This window comes from Alligator mississippiensis, chromosome 8, assembly GCF_030867095.1.
Source record: "Alligator mississippiensis isolate rAllMis1 chromosome 8, rAllMis1, whole genome shotgun sequence".
Classification (NCBI taxonomy): Eukaryota; Metazoa; Chordata; order Crocodylia; family Alligatoridae; genus Alligator; species Alligator mississippiensis.
Window position 1 is genome coordinate 24,180,936 of NC_081831.1, and position 21,873 is coordinate 24,202,808.

Here is a 21,873-nt window from a genome sequence, read left to right on the forward strand (position 1 = left end):
TTGTGAGCACAGAGGCGGAAAGGGATCTTGGAGTCATTATTGACTCCAAGATGAACATGAGCCGCCAATGCCAGACCGCAGCCAGCAAAGCCAACTGCACCTTGTCGTGCATCCAAAGATGCATCTCAAGCCCAATAAACAATGGCCACAAGCTAGCAGAGAGCAGATTTAGACTGGACATTAGGAAGAACTTCTTCATAGTTAGAGTGGCCAAGGTCTGGAACGGGCTCCCAAGGGAGGTGGTGCTCTTCTCTACCCTGGGGGTCTTCAAGAGGAGATTGAATATGCATCTAGCTGGGGTCATTTAGACCCAGCACTCTTTCCTGCCTATGCAGGGGGTCAGATTCGATCTATTGAGGTCCCTTCCTACCCTAATATCTATGAATCTATGAAGCCGGTCCAGAGAGGTGATACTCCCCCTCTACGTGACATTGGTCCGGCCTCAATTGGAGTACTGTGTCCGTTTCTGGGCACTGCACTTTAAGAAGGATGTGGCCTGCCTTGAGAGGGTTCAGAGGCACCTGCTTGGTTGGAAGGCAACAGGACTGGCCCAATGAGGAGAGGCTGAGGGTCCTGAACCTGTTCAGCCTCAGCAAGTAGAGGCTGAGGCAGGATTTGATGGCTGCCTACAAACTTGTTAGGGGAGACCAGCAGCAAATAGGAAGGGCCCTATTCCCCCCAGCGGCATCTGGGGTGACAAGGAACAATGGCCAGAAGCTGCTGGAGAATAGGTTCAGGTTAGAGATTAAGAGGCACTATTTCACTGTTAGGGTGGCTAGGATCTGGAACCAACTTCCTAGGGAAGTGGTTCTTGCTCCTACCTTGGGTAAATTCCAAAAGAGTTTGGATGAACACCTATCTGGGGTCATGTGATCCCAGCGTGTGCTCCTGCCAGTGGCGGGGGGGTCAGACTAGATGATCTGTTCAGGTCCCGTCTGATCCCAAACTACTATGAAACTATGAAACAATATTTCTGTATCATACTTATAAAGAAGCATGATTATGAACTTGTATCACAGAAAGCATGAAATACTTTTCAAGCCAACGCTAACTGAAGAGGCTGTTAGATAATTTCTACTATAGCTAAATATTTTAAACTCAGCAGGTGGAAAAAAAAACAAACCCCCACACACCCAAGAGTTATAAAAGAGTTGGCTGAGGAGATCTCTGGCCTTTGGAATTCAGGGGTGTTCCATAAGTTGGAAGGAGTATTAGAGTCATGTGAATAGTCAGAAGTCTGGCTAGTAACAGGCTCTGTATCCCTGGTATAGATATGTGTTCTGTGGTTGGCAGCTCAAGAGAACTCACTGTTGCTATAAGGAGAAGGGCAGTCCAGAGCAGTTTGAGAACATCAGGCAGACGTTCCAAGTGGGAAACCCTTGCTGTTGACAAGAAATGCCTGACTGCCCCAGGATTCATTTGTGTAGCAGTTTGGGTGCAATTTAGGATATTCTGGTCAAAGTACAGTACTTTTTCATAGATTCATAGATGTTAGGGTCGGAAGGGACCTCAATAGATCATCGAGTCCGACCCCCTGCATAAGCAGGAAAGAGTGCTGGGTCTAGATGACCCCAGCTAGATGCCTATCTAACCTCCTCTTGAAGACCCCCAGGGTAGGGGAGAGCACCACCTCCCTTGGGAGCCCGTTCCAGACCTTGGCCACTCGAACTGTGAAGAAGTTCTTCCTAATGTCCAGTCTAAATCTGCTCTCTGCTAGCTTGTGGCCATTATTTCTTGTAACCCCCGGGGGCGCCTTGGTGAATAAAACCTCACCAATTCCCTTCTGTGCCCCCGTGATGAACTTAAAGGCAGCCACAAGGTCGCCTCTCAACCTTCTCTTGCGGAGGCTGAAAAGGTCCAGTTTCTCTAGTCTCTCCTCGTAGGGCTTGGTCTGCAGGCCCTTGACCATACGAGTTGCCCTTCTCTGGACCCTCTCCAGGTTATCCGAATCCTTCTTGAAGTGTGGCGCCCAGAATTGCACGCAGTACTCCAACTGCGGTCTGACCAGCGCCCTATAGAGGGGAAGTATCACCTCCTTGGACCTATTCATCATGCATCTGCTGATGCACGATAAAATGCCATTGGCTTTTCTGATGGCTTCGTCACACTGCCGGCTCATGTTCATCTTGGAGTCCACTAGGACTCCAAGATCCCTTTCCACCTCTGTGCCACCCAGCAGGTCATTCCCTAGGCTGTAGGTGTGTAGCTTTTTTGCTGTTTGGAGTTGTAAAATGTTGTCAGTCCTGCTAGGTAAGAATGTAAGAAGAGAACTGCACCAAATTAGCTTGGAGTGAAGGGTAGTGTGACCAGTATCAGAATGCAGTGACATTGGGTAAGGAGAAAGGATGCAGAAAAAAGGAATCATCATCATCTGCTGAAGGGGTCTTCAAGGAGGTAAGACCAAGCACACAGGTATCTTTAGGGTGATGACCAGTGCTGTACAGGCTGATGGAGCTATCATGGGTTGACTTTGGTGGTGGACTGGTTGGAGAGCAGTGTTGGGTCTTCATGCCCAGTGTGGGCTGGAACTATCATGGGGTGGAGGTGGCTTGGTGGTGGGTGGGTTGGAGAACAGTGGTGGATCTTCATACCCAGTATGGGCTTCCTTACACAGATCCAGGTCTTCTGATACAGCGTGGAGGATGGGAGTTTACCAGGGTCTCCTAAATTTATGAACTAGGGCTATAGCCTCAACCTAGGAGGTTGTGGCACAATGATCTTTTCATATGTGCCCTGTTCCTCATACTCTTCTTCCAATATATGTTACCAACCACTGTTGGACCCTGGACCTGAGCTGTATGGAATTTGGTCTGACATGGGAGAGGGGTTCTGAGGTCTTTTTGAGGTGAGATATGGAACTGCCTGAGTTCTGGGATCCACCCACCTTGGAGAACAAAGGAAGGGAGGGAAGACATGGAAGAGCTAATGCTACAAGGCATTAGTCTCATGGCACTTCTGAGAAGTTCACACATTGCCCAGGCACCTTGGGTGCCTGCCATCATACATGGTGCCTGGTCTTCTTCCTAGGTCCAGTGAGCATATGTGAACCCAGGGTTGTTTCACTTGCAGCCTGCATGTACCTTGTGAGGGTTTAACAGGCTCCAGCTGCTCTCTTCACCTCTGCTGTCTGAACTCGGGGGGGTGGGGGGCTGGAGAGCCCTTGTGGGGAGCTGGTGTGACCACAGCCCATGCAGCATGTGGCTCCTGGTCATCCAGAAGTCAGACATCCCTGTGTTAACTCTTACTGCCCTGGCATTTCTGCCTCAGGGTACTGGCAGCTCCCTTGTCTCCCCTGCTTCTTCTCAAGGCTGCAGGGTGTTTCCAGGATTTCAGGTTCTGCCTCATAGCTGTGGGGGATTGTGGGAAATTTGGGCTAGAAGGGACCTCAGGAGGTCACATCTAGTCCAGCCCCAGGCTCAAGGCAGAATCAGCCCTGACTAACCAACCTAGTCCATTGTCCATCAAACCTGGTCTTGGACATTGCCGGGGACAAAGACATTACCACAGCTTTGGACAGCCTGTTCCAGTGCTTGACCACCCTCAGGAAGTTCTCCTCACTTCCAACCTCAATTTCACCTGTTGCAGCTTGAGGCCATTGCTCCAAGTCCTATGCCTTGTGGCCACAGAAAAAAGTCCATGTCTATCCTCTCTGTCATTGCCTTTCAGGGATTTGAAGACTATGATCAAATCTTCTTCAGCCTTCTCTTCTGCAGACTCAGTCACCCAAACTCTATCCATTTGTCCTTATCATTCCTACTTCCCAGGCCCCTAATCATTTTTTATTTTTCTCCTCTGAGCTCTTTCCAATCTTTCTATCTCTTTCTGGAAGTGCAGGGCCCAGAACTGGACACAGGACTCCAGAAGAGGCCTCACCAGTGGAGGATTGGCTGTGGGGATTTAGGGGGAATCCTTGGATGAGTGATAGCCTACAGACTCAGGGGATAGGTTAGATGGGCCAGAAGGCCCCTTCCTAGCCATGTGCTCCTACCCTCTGCCTTGTCCTAGTGAGATCAGTGGTTTTTCTCCCCTGGAGATGTTCCCCTGTTTCAAACCCCTGGACTCAATGTTATGAAGGGTGCTAGAGGACATCATTGCCTTTTCTCGAGTTGCTGTTGAACCAGCATTGCTTATACCACCAGAAGGAAGCCTTCGCTAGGGAACCTGTGCCTGATGACAGCCTTGGGTTGATGGTTCAAAGTCCCACACCTCCCTCTCCTCTCTGGCCCCTTTCAGTTCCTGGAAAGCAGGGCTGGTCACTGCCTGTAACCACACCCCCTATTTCACAAGATCTGTGGAGGACAAGGTGGCATCACTCCACTCTTCAGCAGAGGCTCCTGGACAGTCTTGAGCAGGGGGTGGGGTGAGGCAAGGACTCTGCTCTGTCAGAGCAGCAGCTCTATGATAACACATCAGTGATAAAGCTGAGGGAAGGCAAGTTACTCAGCAAACTTCCTCCAAGACACAGCTGGGGCTGGTGCTTCAGATGCCATGATGAAGGGGTCACTGGTTACCTTCCTTTTTGGTAAGCTGGATAGACATGGTTGAGACAGGGCTGATGGTTGGGATGCCTGGAGCAGGGGGATGGACTAGACATGACCTCATGAGGTCCCTTCCAGCCTGACTTTCCTATGATCCTATTTTCTTCTAATTGGGTTTTCTGTCTCAGTGAATATTTTGAGTTCCTATTTGGCCATATTTGGTCTCTGCTTGGGTAGCAGTGACCCAAAGGGATCTCTGGTTTGTGACTGGGGCTCTTAGAATTAATAATAATAATAATTAGAAGAAGAAGAAAAATGAGGTTGGAGTGTTGTTGTAGCTGTGATAGTCTATGGAATGTACAAGAGGCAAGGATTTTTGTGATATCTTTTATCAGATCCACTATAGAGTTGGGAAGCTGTTGGCCAAGCCTTCAGACCTCAAGCACCCTTCCTCGGGTACCCATAATAATACCTTATTTATTCACTTACCACATTTAACCTTTTTCCCTGAAAATGAGCAGTCCAAAACTAAGCTGCAGTTTTAAACAAGGAAATAGATTCTGAACTATTTGATTACAAGAGCAAATCTTTTTTTCCCCCCTTCATCCTGCCTTTCCCCACTAAGGCATATATCTTACTTTTGGGGCATGTGGTATGCAAATAAATATAGTAGTAATACTGTTAACAGCCTTGGGAGGTTTTGGCGGGGGTTCAGGAAGGAGACTTCAGCTCAGATCTATGACCCAAAAATAAATGCTTGTTTGGTCAGTGGGGTTGGAATGTAGCTGTGGCTAGTCCTTGAAATATCCAAGGGGGAAGGATTTGTATTTCTTAGTGATATTTTGTAATGGATCAGGTTGGGAAGAAAACATCCAAATGGAAACATAGGTGTAGGTTGGGGTAGTTGAATGCAGGGCAACGGTTGGTCTCTAAGACCAGGCAATCTGGGTCACTGGTAAAGCTGAGCTCAGTCAAACAAGACGTGTTTCCCAGCAACCTCATGTAGAGTCAGGCCCTAAAACCCAGGTCAAGCTGATGGGATGGGGAGCTTCTGTCTTGGAAAGCAGCAACTCAGTCAAGGGCTGGGCGGGTCCTGGGGAAAAAAATCAGCTGCCCAGGTGATGTTGTGGGTGAAAGGGGTGGAACACAGTGCTTCTCAAAGAGGAGGAGAACTAGGCAAGGTCCAAAGAAGGGCAACAAGGATGATTAGTGGTATGGAGGGTTTTTCATATGAGGAGAGACTAACAAGGCCAAGCCTATTCAGTTTAGAACAGAGATGCTCGAGAGGGGACATGAGAAGAGTTTACAAAATACTAAGTGGTGAAGAGAAAGTCATTAGGGATTTATTATTGACTAGCTCTCACCAGACAAGAAGTAGGGGTCACAACGTGAAACAAGGATGCCGTCGGTTTAAAGTTAACTGAAGGCAGTACTTTTTCACCCAGTGTAGAATTCAAGTGTGGAGCTCATTGCCCCCAGATGTGGTGGAAACTGAGAGTTTAGTCAGATTCACAAAGGGATTGGATGCATTCTTGGTGAAACGGGGCATCAGTAGCTATTGAGCATGGGAACGAGAGGCACAGCCTCTGAATCAGAGCTTCCTAGACTTTAAATGCTGGAGGCTGCAAGGGACTTCATAGAGCACAATCTTTTGTGAACCCAAAATCACTTCATTCTGGTCCCTTAAGGTCTGTGATGAGGCTAGCAGGGGGTTCAATAAGTGCCAATGGCTGGAAGTTTGAGCTGGACAAATGCAAAGGAGAATTACAGGACTGGCAAAGGGAATTTATCCATTGGAACATTTTATCAAGGCTGGCGGGGAGATTCTCCATCTCTGGGAACTCTTAAATCTATACTGGGTGGATTTTATCCCCCCTGAAAGATCAGCAGTCAAGATAGTAAAGTGACCAGCCTCAGGTTCTGTGTTACCAAGAAATACCACGGAAGCAAGGGGAAGGGAAGTAGTTTTTGAGTGAGAGGCTGAGGTGATTTGATAATGGGGCAGCTGGGAGAAATTGAGGAAGTGGCAGAAGCAAGTCCGAATAAACGTCTCCCTTGTACAGTGAGGGACACAGAATGATTCAGCCCCTATGCAGAATTTGTCAAGATAACCCCCCACCTGGTTGGGTTTTGAGGTGAAGACACCAGGACACCAAGCTGCCACTATGGGCTAGGGCTGGGGTGGTGCCGAGCTCTTCCCAGCAGGGGCTGTACTCGGGGCAGGCAGTGGTGGCACTGGGCAGGGGGTTGTGGGAGCTACAGTGAATTTTGGAGTGGATGCAGCACCCCTCCCCACAGCCCCCTCCCAGTGCCACTGCCACCCGCCTCGAGTGCAGCCCAGTTCAGCCCCCTCTCTGGGAAGAGCTCGATGACACCTCAGCCCTAGCCCGCAATGGCAGCCTGCTCTCTCCCTGCACACAGATCCGGGGGCACACGCCCCCCCATAGCTCCCCTGGGGGTGAGTGCAGCAGTGGGAACCACCCCCTACCCCTGTGCCCCCCAGATGAGCTGCAGCTCTGTCCCATGTCCTGCCCCAGCTGGGCAGTGCCTGCCTCTGCTCCAGCTCCACTCCCTGCCTCACCATGGGGTCCTCAATCTGCCCCCCACACCCCTTCCCACCCCCATCTCCCCTTCCCCCACAACAGACTTACCAGCCTGACACTGCTTTCCAAGCTCCCTGGCTCCATATCTGCAATTGGATCAGTATCAGCCAATATAGCTTGTTAAAAATCGGCCATCTGTATTGGCCCCAAAAAATCTCTGTTTGTGCACTCCTATTTATTCTGCTGCAGCACATGTGTAGACAATGACTAGGGCTGGCTGGGGTATGAGGATGCTTCAGTACAGGGGCTGCCTGCTGGCTAGTCCTGCACTATAGCACCTTCATGTCCCACCAGCTCCTCCACTGCACGTTAAGCCAGGGTGAAGCAACTCTGGGTGGGCAGGCTGACCCACTGGGCCCCCTGCCAGCCAGGTCTGTGCTGCTGTGGCTTAATGTGCTGTGGTCCCAGATGTACATGTAAATACTGAGCCTGGGAGCAATAAACTCTGGTGTGAACTGCACTGGAGTTTATTCAGGCACACTAATTGTGCATTTGATGTACCCTGCATCACTTGCAAATCAAAGGCAGTGATTTTTCCACTCTATTCAGCACTGGCGAGGCCTCCTCTGGAGTCTTGTGTCCAGTTTTGGGCCCTGCACTTCAAGGAGGTGGACAGATTGGAAAGAATCCAGCACAGAGTAATACAAATGATTAGAGTCTTGGGAAGCAGGACTGATGAGGAAAGGCTGAAAGAACTAGGAGTATTGAGTCTGGAGAAGACTGAGGGGGAACTGAATCACAGTCTTTAAATCCCTGAAGTGTGACGACAGACGGGAGAGAGATAGGCTTTTTTCTGTGGCCGCAGGGGACAAAACTAGGAGCAATGGCCTCAAGCTGCAGAAGGGGAAACTGATGCTGAAGATAAGGAGGAACTTTCTGTCTCTGAGGGTAGTTTAGCATTGGAACGTCTCTAAACCACTCTCTTATACCTCAGTTTCCATCCCTGGCAATGTCCAAGAGCAGGCTGGACAAATACTTAGCCGGGATGATTTAGTCAGGGATAATCCTGTCTTGATGGACTAGATGTGACCTCCTGAAGTCCCTTCCTGCCCAACTTTCCTATGATCAGTGCTGGGCTATTTTTCACTAGGTCTTGAGCTCAAGGTCCCATTGTGCCAAAGAACCCAGAAAGCAAATAAGGGGAGAAGCAACATGCCCAAGGGCACCCAACTGCCCTGTGTCACAGCCCTGAATGGTGCCCACCTCCTCCACATCCCAGCTCTGTGTCTATTCCATCAGGTCCCGCCACCTCCTACGCTGTCACAGGGATAAAAAGCCAGTGTGATCAAGGCTTTTAACACTTGTTTTTCTGTTCCTCTTACAGGCCATTGTTGCTTTGGCTGCCTTGGGGGGCTTCTACAACATGCCAGATTATGTAAGTTGAAACAATGAAGTTATGGTGTCAGCTCGTGGGATCCTAGTATGGCTGGGCTGGCCAGTGCCCTCCAGAGGTCACCTGTAGTCCACCCCCCTGCTTCAGGCAGCATCATTCCCATCCAAGTCCTCCCAGAACCATCCTGGTCTGAGCTATCCCACAAAAGTGCTGCTTTCTTGTGTCTAGATGTGGATGAGTGCTCTCAGGACCCTGCCCGCTGTGGCCCAAACACCGTCTGCATCAACACTCCGGGCACTTATTCCTGCAAGTGTTCTCCAGGTTATTCAACTCCCAACAGCACCACTGGGCACCATGGCAAGCCTCGCTTCTTGAATTGCACAGGTACTTAGTCAGTACAGGCTTCCTTGGGCAGCCCATCGAATGCACGGGCAGTTTGACACCAGCATCGTGTAGGAATAGAAGCAGTATCCCTGGGTCCTGGGAACCTGGCATCACTTCTTCCCACCCTGCCCCCACTTGGATTGGGTCCCTGGGGTCCAGTGCCACCTCCTCCTGCTCCCTATGAGCCAGGATAGGGTCCCTGGAGCCTGGCACTACACTGTCCTACTCCCCATACACCTGGATTGGGTCTCAGGGGCCCAGCATCATTCCCTGCCTGCCCCCCTGCAAACCAGAATTGGGCTCTGGAAGCCCTGCACATTGCCCTCCTCTCTCCCATGCTCTGGGTTTGGGTCTTGGGAGCCTGGCACCACCCCCTTCCACCCACCACGTACTGGGATTGAGTCTTGGGGGCTCAGTGCTATCTTATCTATCCTGCCCCTGCCATGCCAAGATTGGGTCCTGAGGGTCTGCTACTGTCCCCTCCTGGCTCTCCACACCAGGACTGGTCCATGCCTAACCCTACAGTTCAAGGCCTGGTGCTTCCCCATGGGTCCAGAGATTTAGTAGTATGGGAATGGTAGCACAGCTTCCCTGCTACCAAATTCCTGGACCCATGGGGAGGCAGGCCCTCAGGCTGGATCTGGCCCATGGGCCAGTGCTGGAACACCCCTGAGAAATGGGCAAGATTGGTATGAATGTTGGTGTCCAGAAGGCTATGAAAATGTAACTTATGGATCTGTCAACAGTACACAGTTCAATTTCAGCTGTCAGGATAAAAGTCTGCCTCAATTCGCATTGAATCCATCACTTCCTGGAAGATCTGAGCCAGGACAGGGGTGAAATGAATATAAAGGGTTTGGGGGGGATGGCTTTTGGACCAGGGCTTCCAGATGCTGTGGTTCCCCTGTGTCAAGCTCCCTAGCTTGTGTGGGTGTTGCCACTAGGGGACATGTGCTTAGTGCTCCTGAGCTGAAGGGTGATCTCAGGCAGTTTTGGGGACTGTGGGACTGCTGTAACTTCTGCGTAATAGTAAATTTACTGCTTCTCTTGTGTCTATGCTCTTCCCATTGCCAACTTCCCACGAGTAGATATTGATGAATGTAGCCAAAAGCCCCCACCTTGCTCCAATAATGGCAGCTGCTTCAACACCTTTGGGAGTTTCACCTGCAACTGCTTTACAGGATATAACGGGCAGTCTTGCCAAGGTAACAAATTACTATGAACATCTCAGTACTGTAAATACTTGCATAACACATGCCTTTCCTCCCCACAGAATCAGCCCTCCAAAATTGGGGTGTGTATTAGAGGTGTGCATAACGGCCCTATTCGATTCGGATTCAGTCCAAATTGGGGACAGTGATCCGAATCAAGTTCGGTTTAAAACAAAAGGCTGGAGCAGGGGTGTCAGCTTGCATGTTGCAAGGTGTTGAATTTTGCTTCTTCCTTGTAAAATTATGAAGTTTTCAGTTCAAAATGGCTAATTTTGGTATCTTCCGTTTCAGGGATATGGATTGTACCTTGATGTGGGAATTTTTCAGGGTTTATATTCTAAACATAACAAGCGGGTTGAAATTGGGATAAAAGGAAGAAAAGAAAAAAAACTCAGTTTAAGTCGGGGAAAATAATAACATGTTCCCACGGGAGGGAGGGAGGGAGGGGCTGGAAGAAGTCTGGCAGGGCGGGGTGGGGGCAGCACAGCCTGGCGGCCGCCCCTGGAACTACAGCAGGGGCGAAGTGGGGGGAGCTGTCAGTGGGGGCGGGGCAGGGTGGGGCTCTTGCTGCTACGTGCTCCCCAGGAGGCTGCGGGCTGCACTGGGCTCTTGGCGGCGCTCAGCAGCCCGCTTTGGCTGCAGGCTGGGGCCGGCAGCAGCGCCAGCATCTCCCGCCTAGCCGGGGTCAGAGCTGGGAGCCCCTGCCCCCAGGCACAAGCTCCAGCTGCGAGAATCGCTCCCAGGGCAGGCGGGTTTGAGCTGCAGCAGGGCCAGAGCCTGGCGTGGTGCTGGGCTCTTCCACCTGCCCCCTCCCCTCGCCTCCCCTCTCCCCCACTCGGCTCTCAGCTCCCAGCTCCTGGCTCTGACCCCAGCGCAGCTTGGACCTACCTGCCCCCGGAGCAGTTTCCGCGGCCCCGCCTGGGGTCTCAGCTGGGCCCCCGGCAGTGGCTCCAGGCCCCCACACGGCCCCCTCTCCTTGACCCCCTGCCCCAAAACCTGTGCCTCGGGTAACTGGCACTTTTAGCTTACTGGCACCACCTGTTTTTTAAGTTCAAATCCCCTTTAACCGGCATGAGTGCAGAATAGGTCATTCCCCATTAATGTCAGTTAACAGGGATTTGAATTGAAAAACGAGTGTAAATCAGTAAAAACCAAATGACTACAAAAAAAATCTGGGTATTTATTGGTAAAAACGGAAAGCACGGAAGGCTGCATGAAGGCTAGCAAGTGCTGCGTTCTTGTGTCTAGATGTGGATGAGTGCTCTCAGGACCCTGCCCGCTGTGGCCCAAACACCGTCTGCATCAACACTCCGGGCACTTATTCCTGCAAGTGTTCTCCAGGTTATTCAACTCCCAACAGCACCACTGGGCACCATGGCAAGCCTCGCTTCTTGAATTGCACAGGTACTTAGTCAGTACAAGCTTCCTTGGGCAGCCCATCGAATGCATGGGCAGTTTGACACCAGCATTGTGTAGGAATAGAGGCAGTATTCCTGGGTCCTGGGAACCTGGCATCACTTCTTCCCACCCAGCTCCCACTTGGATTGGGTCCCTGGGGTCCAGTGCCACCTCCTCCTGCTCCCTATGAGCCAGGATAGGGTCCCTGGAGCCTGGCACTACACAGTCCTACTCCCCATACACCTGGATTGGGTCTCAGGGGCCCAGCATCATTCCCTGCCTGCCCCCCTGCAAACCAGAATTGGGCCCTGAAAGCCCTGCACATTGGCCTCCTCTCTCCCGTGCTCTGGGTTTGGGTCTTGGGAGCCTGGCACCACCCCCTTCCACCCACCACGTACTGGGATTGAGTCTTGGGGGCTCAGTGCTATTTTATCTATCCTGCCCCTGCCATGCCAAGATTGGGTCCTGAGGGTCTGCTACTGTCCCCTCCTGGCTCTCCACACCAGGACTGGTCCATGCCTAACCCTACAGTTCAGGGCCTGGTGCTTCCCCATGGGTCCAGAGATTTAGTAGTATGGGAATGGTAGCACAGCTTCCCTGCTACCAAATTCCTGGACCTGTGGGGAGGCAGGCCCTCAGGCTGGATCTGGCCCATGGGCCAGTGCTGGAACACCCCTACTCTAGAACAGCAGTTTTCAACCTTTTGCACTTTACATCCCACCAACCATTTTGTTAAAAAACCCTGGTCCCACCGTGATAAAAACAAAACCCCACTTTTCCAAGAAGTGTATTTTTACATTTACATGCATTTTAGTATTATATTAATCTTTAATGGAAATGTTTAAGGACATTAAAAATTGCAATAATTTTGTTGAGAATAAGTCTCATTGCGTTTCATTGGCAAGCATGTCAGTTCTTGGGGTAAAGTTTGAAATAGTGACTAGAAGAGCTGCTTTGAGTTGAAGATGGTTTCTTCCCTTCATTTTTGTAGTTGCCATGGCAGAGAAGACTGCTCACAAAGATATGTGGAAGAAAAGGGCACTAGTTTCTTAATAGCTTTTTTGTCAAGTTGTTCATATTCTGTCTTCATTTAAAGCCATAAAGTATCCAAAGGCAGACTCTTGAATACTTTAAATGTCAGATCGTTTGCTAATACAATGGGACTATCCTCCTCTGAGACTAAAAGTGACAGCTTATTTGTTTCACTGCCAGAGTGAATGAACAGATCCATTAACCACAAAAATCTAATCTGAGGATCGTCTTCACATGGAAAATATTCATTAAATTTGGCCTCAAGCTTATCTAGAAGTCCCACCTACACGACCTTTGCGTCCCACTGGTTGAGAAACTGCTCTAGAACATGGCCAGTTTCTTGGTTCCACCAATCAGTCTCTTCAGTGGCATCCTACCCCCTGCTATTGGCTAGGGTTTGCTTTTGACCTGGTATCATGTCTCTGCCCAAGAGCATACATCATGTCCCATTTTCATCCTCTATAAGAAAGGTCCCCCTGTCCCCTGCTTCATTCCCCAGAATTGGTTTTCACCTGTGAAGTGGAGACTCTCCAGGCAGTTCAGAACCAGTGCAACAACACAACTAAGCCTGTACGTGACAGATAAGTCTGGATTTGTTTTCTGGGTGTGAACAGAAAAGAGAGAGAGAATGGGTGTGGGGAGTGAATGTGGGTTGGGTAATGGGCTGGACTGGTTTGCTTGTCTGTCTCAGTTGCATATGGTAGACCAAAGGGTGTCAAAGATATAGCCAGATCCAGCCTATGGAGCCCTATCATCTGGCTGGTGGTGCTCAGATAGAGCCACAAGCCCTGGTGTAGATCCAGCATCCCTGTGTGGTGTGTGGGGATAGATCTGACATGTACATAGTATGTAAGGCCAGGGCTGGGGTCAGCATGTGCAAGTGTGGTACTCTGGATCTGGCAAGGGTGGGCTGTCTGCAGGCCTGATTCAGCTCATGGACTGGCCCCACACCACTGTTTCAGCCTGCAGCCCAGTCCCAGGCCATTTGTTCAGCCCACAGGCCCTGACAGGTTTGACACCCCTGCTATAGCTGGATAGAGCTGGAGAGGATGGATGGGGGTGATAGGGAGGTACAATAGGAAGGGATGGACTGAAAAGAGTGGTTGGGTTGGTTGGATGGGTTTAGATGAAACAATCACCAGAGCTACACGGAGAAGATAGCTAGAATGACACAATAACCAAGGGGATAGAATAGTTGAGGGCAGATACAGGCTCAGTAGACTACGAGTTAACTCTTTTCCCCCATAATTTCCACCCCTGGGTACCCAGGAAAGCTCCAACCGCAGCACGCTTTGTGGTTTCCTGAATTTTGCTTCCGAGGTCCAGGAGCAGACATGTGGAAACAGAAGCAAGGCAACCTCCCTGAAGGTCAGAGTTTCTGCCCCAGCATTTGCTAATCCCTACCCCCCCCCACCCCAACAAGCTTCCTTCCTCTTTCTTCCCAGTTGCTCTTACTCTGCTCCAGACTACCAAAGGCATAGATGAACTGTTGGTAGGGGAGGTCTTTGAAGGCATCTGGGAACAAGCCCAGCTGCCTCTGCTAGGACCTGGTGCTATAGAAAATGAGCAGAGACTGGTACTTCACCCACCAGCCAGGACTAGGCAAGGGATGCATTTGGGGGGCAGAGCCCACAGCACCTTGAAGCACCTTGAAGCCACATGTTAAGGAGTTGTGGGAGAGAAGCATGCATGAAAGGGGGAAAAGGAAAGGAATTTAGGCCTGCGTGAAGTAGCTAGTATTCGCTTTGGATTTGGCCGATTTGGGGGACAGTGATTCGATTCAGTGATTCTTATCACTGTCCCGAATCAATTTGGTGGAATCTGATTTGGCTGCTACCGAATCTCCGAATCACCCAGGCCCATTGCCCGCCTGCTCTCCCAGCCTGGCAATGGCTGCCCTGTCCATCCCAGCTCCCAGCACTTTGAAAAAAAAAGCCCTCACTCACTGGCTGCTGCCGGGTGCAGGGAGGGCAATTCCCACTGCCCACCACTGCCCTATGCTGTCCCAGCCTCCCCATGGCTGCTTCACCCACCCCAGCTCCGGCCGTTTAAAGAACCCCCCCCCAGAAAATCCAGGACTTGATGCTTCTGCCCAGTGGGGGGCAATTACTGCTGCCCCCGCTAGCCCCCACCACATAGGGAGCTCTGCATGAGCACCTTGAAGCCCCAAGGCCGCTGCAGGAGCGGTGAGTCCCAGGGTCTTTCTCATTTGTTTTTTTTCTTAAAGGGCCGGAGCTGCGGCGGGCGGGGCAGCCATGAGGCGGGGTTGGGGGAGCAGGGGGAAAGTCGGAAGACTTGTGCAGAGCCCCCCATGCAGTGTGGGACAGTGGGGGGCAGCATGGATCATCCCCCAGCTTGGCAGCACTTGGTGAGTGGGACTTTTTTTCAAAGTGCCGGGAGCTGGGGTAGGCAGAGTAGCCATGGTGGCGCTGGGGGAGCGGGCGGGGGCCAGGTGGGGCTGGGGGAGCAGACAGGGGCTGGGGGCTGGCAGGGGTCCTCCCATGGTCCCCTCCCCCAGCCCTCCCTCCCCTGCCCCCTACTTACGAGCTCCGAGTCTGGCTGCAGCTCCGTGCTGCAGCCACCGGGGACTGTCTGAATCATCGAAGCTCTCTGAATCTTTTCCAAAAATTCAGAGAGCTTTGAATCGATTTGGACCTTTTAATTGGTCCCCTGATTCGATTCGGATTCAGAGATTCAGCCACTGAATCGGGCCAAATCTCCTCTGAATCAAATCACCACCCGAAGCTTTGCACAGCCCTAGAAAGAATGCTTATGGGTGGCGTTACAGGTTTTCTTCAAACCATTCTAAAAACACTTAAAATGGACGTGTCCACACGTTAAAGAGAGTCCAATTGTATGAAGTACTCTCAAAGGCTGTCTGTGTGGAAACAGCACTTTATTGACTGGAACTTGTATAAAGAATGACTTACATTTTAAAGGTATGCCGTTTCAGGCAAGGGTTATCTTTGAGCCATTCTACCTAACTCAAGCTAAGGTATGGTTCATCTGCTCCATGGAGATCAAGTGACCAAATTGCAGTCATTCAGCATCCCAGGATGCATGGCTCCCAGCTCCTGTACCCCTGAGAAACCTTCCACTCCCCAAACCCAGGGGGTAGTACTGGCTCCAAGCCAACACCCCCACCCACGCCAGCCCACATAGCACCCTGCTGATGGCTCCATGGAACCCAAGAGCCCTGATCTGTCCCTTGGGCTGTGGGCCAGGCATGCGGCCCTGCCCCCCTTAATGTTCTACAGATGGTTTAAAGGTTAAATGGCTTAAATGTTTCCTATAAGAACACCCTAGCACCAAGCTAATAGCTCCTAAGCAATCTGGCTAGGGTCAGAAATTACACATAAATTGGTATAAGTGATTGGAAAGTGGTTCAAATCTGTAATACAACAGAAGCTCAGTGCACATAAACTGCTTTTAAAATGACCAAAACTGGTTTAAGATAAATCTGGATGGATGCAGTATTAGACTTAACTGATTTAGTTAAATTGGTTTAGTTAAATTGGTTTATTGAGCTTCTATCTCAGATCCCCTCCAGATTCAAGTTAACTCTCAGTCCCCCAGCATCCCAGGATGCCTTGCACCTCCCCTACAAACCCCCTCCCCCCCTCACAGGGTGGTCAGGCTAGCCTTGGCCCAAGCTGTCTGCTCTAGTCAAGCAGGGAGGTGTGCTCTAGCCTCCCCTCAGCTTCTGGCCTGGGCCACTGCAGGCGTGTGGCTGCATTTGTGGAATCAAAAGTGAATGTCTGGTCATTTGCATATCAGTTGAATCGGCACAGCTTAGATTAACCTGAAAAGATTGAATCCATTCAACCTCAGGTTTTTTGACTGTCAGTACTTAGCCTCTGTGATGGGGAAGGCCGTTGGGTCTGTGAGATGTCTGCTAGGTCATCTCTGAGTGACCCAGGGACTAGCATCTGACAACCCTAGCTTGACACAAGCTGCTTCCTTTCTAAACCCCAGGATGCCTCTGAGTCCTTTGAAAAACTCTTCAGTGCCACATCTGAGCTGCACAAGGATGACCAGGCTGTAGCAGCAACTGTCCTGCTAGCGAAGATGGAGTCATTCATTGTGAGAGCGGCTTTGCAGAACCCACAGAACCTCTCCCAGAATTTCATGTCCCCGACCATGGGTAAGAGTAAAGGAAGCTGCACAAAGCCCTTCCTTCCAGCGAGCAGGGCCATGTGCTTAGCATTCCTGAGCTAAAGGGTGGCCTGAGGATGGAGGTCAGGCTTGCTGGCTGTGTCACTGGCAGTCCGTCTTATCACAGAAGGTGATAGTGCCTTTCTACTCTAGACTAGTTAGGCACACAGTGCTCACCTAGAGCACTGTGTGCAGTTTGGGACTCTACATTTTAAAAAGGTCATAGAGAAGTTAGAGGGTTCAGGAGTGGGTGACAAAAATGATCAAGGGCTTGGAAGGGAGAGGAGGGGTCCTTCAAGGAGTGGCTGAAGGAGGTGGTGATGTTCAGCTTGCAAAAAAGATGCTTAAGAGGGGACACAATAGCAATCTTCAAATACTTGAAGGGCTGCCAAGAAGAAAAGGAAGGACACCTTTTGTCTCTTGCTGCAGAGAGCAGGACATGGACTTATGGCTTAAAGTTGCAGCAAAGTAGGTTTAGATTGGAGATCAGGAAACATGTCTTCAGTATTAGAGGAATAGATGCCCAGGGGAGTTGTAGGCTCTCCATCACTGGAGGGGTTCAAGGAGAGGTTGGACAGACACTGGTCAGGAATGATGGAGGTGTAACAATGCCTATGTTCTTCTATGGGGATTTCCCAGGCTTCTGGGCTTTGCTGGTTGCTGCATGGGGGGAATTTCACACCCCTCCACCCCCTTTGCTGCTACATGTGTCTGGGGGATTTTAAGCCTTCCTCAGAGTCATTGGATGTTGGCTGTAGCCCAGGCTGGGGATGGTAACTGGGCTGTGCCAGGGCTCCTGCTGGGACTCAGACCCAGAGGTTTCTGGCTAGAGGTCTTTCCTCACTGTTTGTGGTTGGACCAATGCTGCATTTGGAGTCAGGAAGGAATTTTATCTGATGGTCAGATTGAGATGGACTGTGGGAGTCTTGCCTTCCTCTGTACCTGTGGGTATGACCCCTGCTTGAGTTCTCTTAAGCATATATTAACAACCTTTTATAGAAATGGGATGTCGGCTGCTGTGTTTCCCCTGCTTTTCCCATGGCAGGTTTGGGTGTAGTGTCTTGTGCTGTGTCAGGTTTTGCAGTAGTTTTGCTAAGAGGCTAGCCTATGGATTGTCTAGAATGGTTGGATAGCATTGATCCTGCCTCAGGCAGGGGGTTGGACTACATGACATCTGGAGGTCCTTTCTCTATGTTTATATGACCTTGGATCAATGTCCTGCTACTGACCTGCAAAGTGGTGGTGATGGTAGAGGTATCCACTCCTGAAGTCATATACTCTTTGGGGCAGGATCTGTCAGTTAGTGTATGTACACATAGTGCCCAGTGCAGCTGGGCTCCAGTTTCCCTATAGGCTCCAGGAACTACCATAATGTGCATTGCTTTGACTGCTAATCCAAACCCCAATCCTGGACCAGGACTCCTTTGGGTTGTGCAGACCCAGGACAAAAAACGGTCCCTGGCATACTTTTCCAGCTATGACGCTATGTCAGGTGAGGGAGTGAAGAATCTGGCCCTGAATGGGGATGGGTTCTCCACTTTCCAAGCCTTGGACTGAGGAACACATCTTTCTGTCTCTAGATGTTGCTGTCCAACTCATTACAAATGGCTGTCTGGAAAGAAAAACAATCAAACTGAAAGTTAAAGAGGACACCATGAGCATTGACTGCCAGATGGTTGTAGGAGCCATCACACCAGGTACTCTCCTCTGGAGTTTTGATGAACCATGGAAGGAATCAAATCAGTTTGATTAATTCCACAAATCCAGGTCTGAAATTAAATCCTTTAACCCATTGTCCAGAAGGACCTGAAACTAGGCCTGGAAGGGAGTCTTGGGTTGTCAGCTGCATGGCCACACCTTCTGGTCCCCCTTGATACACAGGGCAGGAGGAGCAAAACCCAGTAGGATGGGTGTGGATTTTCCAGCGATATAGTGCAGTGAAGGAGTGGGCTGTGTAATAATTGCTGGCTTCAGTAAACAGGTATACGTGAATGAGAACTAAACAATGAACTTCACTGTGGGGCAGTAGGAAACCTCTTCAGATCCTTGGTGTCTTTTGACCTAGCTAGCTGCTCTCTAACAAAGGGTCCATCTCGCAGTACCCAGTTTCTTCTGTCTCTTGTGAGGGAACGTCTGTAAATAATAACTTCTATCTCTACAGGCCCCAAGGAGGCCTGTAGTGCTACTTTCTGGTTAGGGCAGAAGGGCTGGGATTGAGGTAAAGGAGCCTGGATTTTTAGTCTCCACAGTGCTGTGTCCTCTTGAGGACATCATTCCCTCTCTGCACCCATGTTTTTCTCACGTCGACTGAGAGCTCTTTCCAGCTCATTGAGGATATGATCTGTCTGTTGTTCCTCCATGTTCTCTGCTGGTGCATGTAATTCTGTGTGTGAGAGTGCTCTGTCAGGGTGCTGCCCATGCTGCTATTGCAGCCAGCCTGTCTTCTCTGAGACCTTGAGTCACACACACAATGACCACATAGATCGGTCTAGGGGCAAAGGCTCAGGCAGGTTTATTACAGACAAAGCACAAGTTTGATCCCACAACCATCGAAAGATACCAGCTTTGGATGTTGGTGGTAAGACACAGATGCATCCCATGTATAGCCTTCCCATGGCCTATTCACTGTAAAAGTTATGCACAGGGGCACCCCCCCCCAAAAAACAAAACAAAAAACTCCAGCTATGCTATGATGGGCTCTACATCAGCTGTTACCACACAGGAAAGAGATCTGGGAGTCACTGTGGACAGTTGACTAGAAACATCAAAAAGTCATCAAAAGGACAAACAAAATGTTCGGGATTATTAAGAATGGAATTGGAAACAAAATGGGAAGTATCATGATGCCCCTTTATAAATCCAGGGTGCATCCACACCTTGAATCTTGTGCCCAGTTCTGGTCCCCACACCTCCAGAAGGATATAGAAAAACTAGAGAAAGTCCAGAGAAAGGCAACAAGGATGAATAGTGGTCTGAAGGGGCTTTCATATGAGCAGAGACTAAGGAGGCCAGGCCTGTTCATTTTAGAAAATTGATGCTTATAGGGAGACACGACAAGGGTTTACATCCACACATACAAAATAATTATCATGCTATAAAAATGTCCATCCAGCTATAGAAAGAGCCAACCAGCTTCAAAGTTAGTTCTTGAAAATGTGTAACAACTTTATGGCTAGTTTCTGTCAGCTTTAACTTGAACATGTGGCAGGGCACTTACATGTGGGTGTAACCCCAGGGTAACCTGGGAGGAACTGAGTTCAAAAGGTGGCTTCATTCCACCAAGCTGCTGAATATTTTGTGGGCTATCAAAACTGATGCCATGTGGAGAAAGAGAGACAGAAGCAAGGGACAAAATATTAAACGGTGAAGAGAAAGTCACTAGGGATTTATTATTGACTGTCTCTCTCAATACAACACCTAGGGGTCACAACATGGAACCAGTAGGTAGTAAGTTTAAAACTAACAGAAGGAAGTTGAGGGTTCAGCCAGATTCACAAAGGGTTTGAACACATTCTCAGAGGAAAGGGGCATTAGGAGCTTTTAAGCATGGGAGTGGGGGTCACAGCCTCTGAATCAGCACTCTCTAGACCTTAAATGCTGGAGGCTGCAAGTTCACTCTCCCTTTCAGCATCTGCCCTCTGCCACTGTGTGACACGGGAAACTGGGCAAGACAGACTTAGGGTCTGACCCAGGAAATGGCAGCTCTTATGTCCTTAAGTAATTCAAAGTTCCAGAGTTTCCAGCCCTTCTTATAAATAGATCAAGCAATTCTGTTTACATCAGACCTTTACATAACAAGCATCAGGTTTTAGGCTCTTTAGCACTGCCCCTCATCAATCAACCTTAACAATCAACATGGACATCCTTCCACAAGCACCCTGGTGGTATGAGGTCAGTCTTTGGTGAGGCCTGCTTTGGTCAAGGCTTTTAGCAAAGCCTTTATTCCAATTGTATGTGCTTTGATCAGGGCTTATATTTAATCCATACTCTGGCAAGATCTACAATTGCTTGACATAACCTTTCTCTTTTCTGTTCCTGAAGGGTCTGGAGTTGTGGCTTTCATAGAATATACCGCCCTCGAATCCTTGTTGGGATCCACTGACAAGAGTGAGATCATGGTTGATGACAACATTGATGACATTCGCTTGAATTCCGCAGTGGTTAGCGGGACTGTTGGGAAACCCAGAAACCTCTCCAAGCCATTCAACTTCATCTTGAAACACAAACAAGTGGGTAGCACTCCCTTCCTCCAATCTGGGAAGCATCTTGATAGTGCATCCAGACTTCACTGTCAGTCATTTCCATACCTGAATTCATGTCCACCTGAGTTGATTTGATCACACCTGAGTTCAGGTTTTGAGGTAGAGCTAAAAACAGGCTGCAAGGGTTGTGAAATAGAAGAGATATATTAGCAGAAATGGCTAACAGATAGCAACATTGCAGAAAAAAGCTAGCTTGAGTGATGGAACAGCAAGCCCATTAGAAAGGTAAGGAGGTTGTTAACACCTGTGAAGTGAAGAGATTAGCAGGGAGCAGATAGAGCAGGGGTAGCTGACTTGTGGCACGGATGCTGCTAGTGTCATGGGCAGCCTCTGTGAGGGGCATGCAGCAGACAGGAGGAGGGGACAGGCAGTAAAATGGCAGATAGAGCAGGGAGCAGAAAATTGAGCAGCAATTAAGGGATTGGACTAGCAGTTGGGGAGGGTGTGAGGCTAATTTTGTAGTGTGCCTGACAAAAAGGTTGGCCCCCACTGAGGTAGATGGTAATGAGCCATGAAGTCAGTTGACTTCCTTAGCACTGCCTGAATAGAAATGCCACTGCCCCTCTCAGGCAGTTGGTTTCGAAGTGTTGGCAGAGCAGGAATCAAAGTGTGGTACAGTATTAATTGCCACCACTCCCCTATGGCCAAATTTCTAGACCTGTGGGGAGCCTCACAGGCTAGATGACATTGTTCCATGGGCTGGAAGTTGAACTAAGATGTTATCCATATTTCCTAATATCACACCCTAGTGCCTGAAGTTCTCACCCTAGGTCCTATACCTGTCAAACCCTGGGTCCCACCAGTTCCAGCTTTGTCTCAGTTAGTCCACAGATCTTTAATAGATGAAAATGATCCTTTTGTTGCAATTATCTTTCTAGGAAAAGGAAGAAGGAGTGAAGACTTTCTGTGTTTACTGGAAACATGTAGACCAAAAAAGTATCTGGTCTACGGAAGGTTGCACTGTTTCTTTTGTGAACAGGACACATACCACCTGCATGTGCAACCATCTCACCACCT

At 49.7% G+C, this 21,873-nt stretch overlaps 1 protein-coding gene across 1 annotated transcript in view; it reads left to right on the plus strand.

Annotated features, from left to right (window-relative positions):
* Window positions 1-21,873, plus strand: part of LOC102566771 (adhesion G protein-coupled receptor E3-like) — a 34,658-nt gene that overhangs the window by 549 nt on the left and 12,236 nt on the right. The window contains exons 2-5 of the mRNA XM_059732991.1: window positions 8,406-8,456; window positions 16,415-16,583; window positions 18,175-18,291; window positions 20,636-20,823. Coding sequence (XP_059588974.1) covers window positions 8,406-8,456; window positions 16,415-16,583; window positions 18,175-18,291; window positions 20,636-20,823 — 525 coding nt within the window. The remainder of the gene's footprint in view (window positions 1-8,405; window positions 8,457-16,414; window positions 16,584-18,174; window positions 18,292-20,635; window positions 20,824-21,873) is intronic.